We start from the raw sequence: 1,725 nt of genomic DNA on the forward strand, positions 1-1,725 counted from the left end.
AAGAAATTGACCAATCACAGTCGATTATTCTTCTCACATTCGACTGTGATTGATCAATTTCTTATTCTTACTTCTTACTCCGTGTATTGTAGACGGGCCTTTATATTCAAGACCGTCTTAGGAAGTTACGAACCAATCAGAGGACTGCATTAACATCTTAAGATATTACTTAAGACGGTCTTGAAATAAGAATCGACTATGAATACCGGCCTTATAGGGTTTTTGGCCCGATCGGGTTTGCATCAACCCTGGTTGGATTAATCTTTCCTATTGGTTGACCCCGCTCTACCAATAGGAGAGCCATTAATTCAAGGTTGGTGCAAACCTGGGCCCCTATTCTTGAAAAGTATCGCATACAAAAAACTAGGGAAATACTATAGTATGCGTTACATATACTATAGCATTTCTCTAGTTTTTCGTATGCGATACTTTTCAAGAATAGGGATCCTGTCCGGGCCGAAAACCATAGACTTATAAGATAGACGGAGCATTCGTACGACAGAAGCTGAAGACGTGATAGAAAGAGAAAGAAACAGTCGCGGAGTAGTTCTCTTCTTTTCTAGTAGTGAATTGATTGGTCGCTGCGGCATGCTGGGAAGTGGCCGAGAGCAATAAAGATAGACGTTCGAGAGTTATGGCCTTATGCTGGATTCACACTGCATCCGATTTGCGTCGTACGACGCTCTGCAACCAATCAGAAAACAGGATTTCGATGGATTTTGCTTCATATCATCGGATGCAGTATAAATCCAGCATATGGCCGAAAACGCTACTAGTAACTTAGCCATACGTAGAGATAGAGACTTTAGCCATACTGTGGCGGTCTCAACACGAAGTTTACCTACGTTGGAGTTTCCTACTTTACCATCACATGTTTTCACTTATCAATAGGTCTGTTTTTTATTGCCGCACTCTGAACCAGTGCAATAAGTTAAAGTGAAACAAACTTATATTTGTTTCACTTCAACTTATTGCACTATGTGTACTAGTTCAGAAAGTGCAGCAATAAAAAACAGACCTATTTACATCCATATGAATTTACTTTCTCGATTCACTTGTTTTATTTGCAAATTCTTTGTCAAAATCAATACTTCTCTGGATACTGTCTCATAGCAACACATATATTTATTTACATAATACATACCTTTCTTATTTATTGTGACTTCTCGCACTGAATACATCGTGTATAAATCCCCCGAATAAAATTTTTATTCTAAAAGCTGTGAAAATCATTCATAGAGTATTAGGGTCTGCGCACAATAGAGGAACAAGAATTAGATATTAAGATTTCAACCTATCACAAATCGTGTATTCCGATGTAATCAGTTTCTGATAGGTTGAGATCTTAATATCTAATTCCTGTTCCTCTATTGTGCGCAGGCCCTTAAGGTGCTACAAGAGCGCCACTCGACGGGCCGCCATGCTTTTCACGCCTGCGCACTGCCGCGTACTTCGCAGCTTCGCAGTGACGTTCTCCAGCACGCGCGCGCGCGGTGCATGTTGTTTGTGCGTGCGCATGTAACTGTGTATGTGTACGTGCGAGTGTGAAGGTTACCGACCAAAGTACTTGTGAGACGACGATACTTGGCGTGCGGCGACAGCTAGTAGGTAGTTATTCCTCCAAGGAAGGAATTTTCCAGTGACAGCGGTACGGAAGAACGCGTTGACACAACGAAGGAAAAAATGTCCGGTACGGGAAACGGCGGCGGCGGGGGCGCCCGCGGG

General features: G+C 42.3%; 1 protein-coding gene across 1 annotated transcript in view; it reads left to right on the plus strand.

Annotated features, from left to right (window-relative positions):
* The first annotated feature begins 756 nt into the window (after positions 1 to 756).
* The window catches only part of LOC108757601 (uncharacterized), a 3,460-nt gene continuing 2,491 nt past the window's right edge, over positions 757 to 1,725 (plus strand). Inside the window, exon 1 of the mRNA XM_018502059.1 lies at positions 757 to 845. Within this exon, the coding sequence (XP_018357561.1) occupies positions 757 to 845 (89 nt within the window). The remainder of the gene's footprint in view (positions 846 to 1,725) is intronic.

The sequence above is a fragment of the Trachymyrmex cornetzi genome, unplaced genomic scaffold (genome assembly GCF_001594075.2).
Source record: "Trachymyrmex cornetzi isolate Tcor2-1 unplaced genomic scaffold, Tcor1.1 scaffold147, whole genome shotgun sequence".
NCBI classification, from domain to species: domain Eukaryota; kingdom Metazoa; phylum Arthropoda; class Insecta; order Hymenoptera; family Formicidae; genus Trachymyrmex; species Trachymyrmex cornetzi.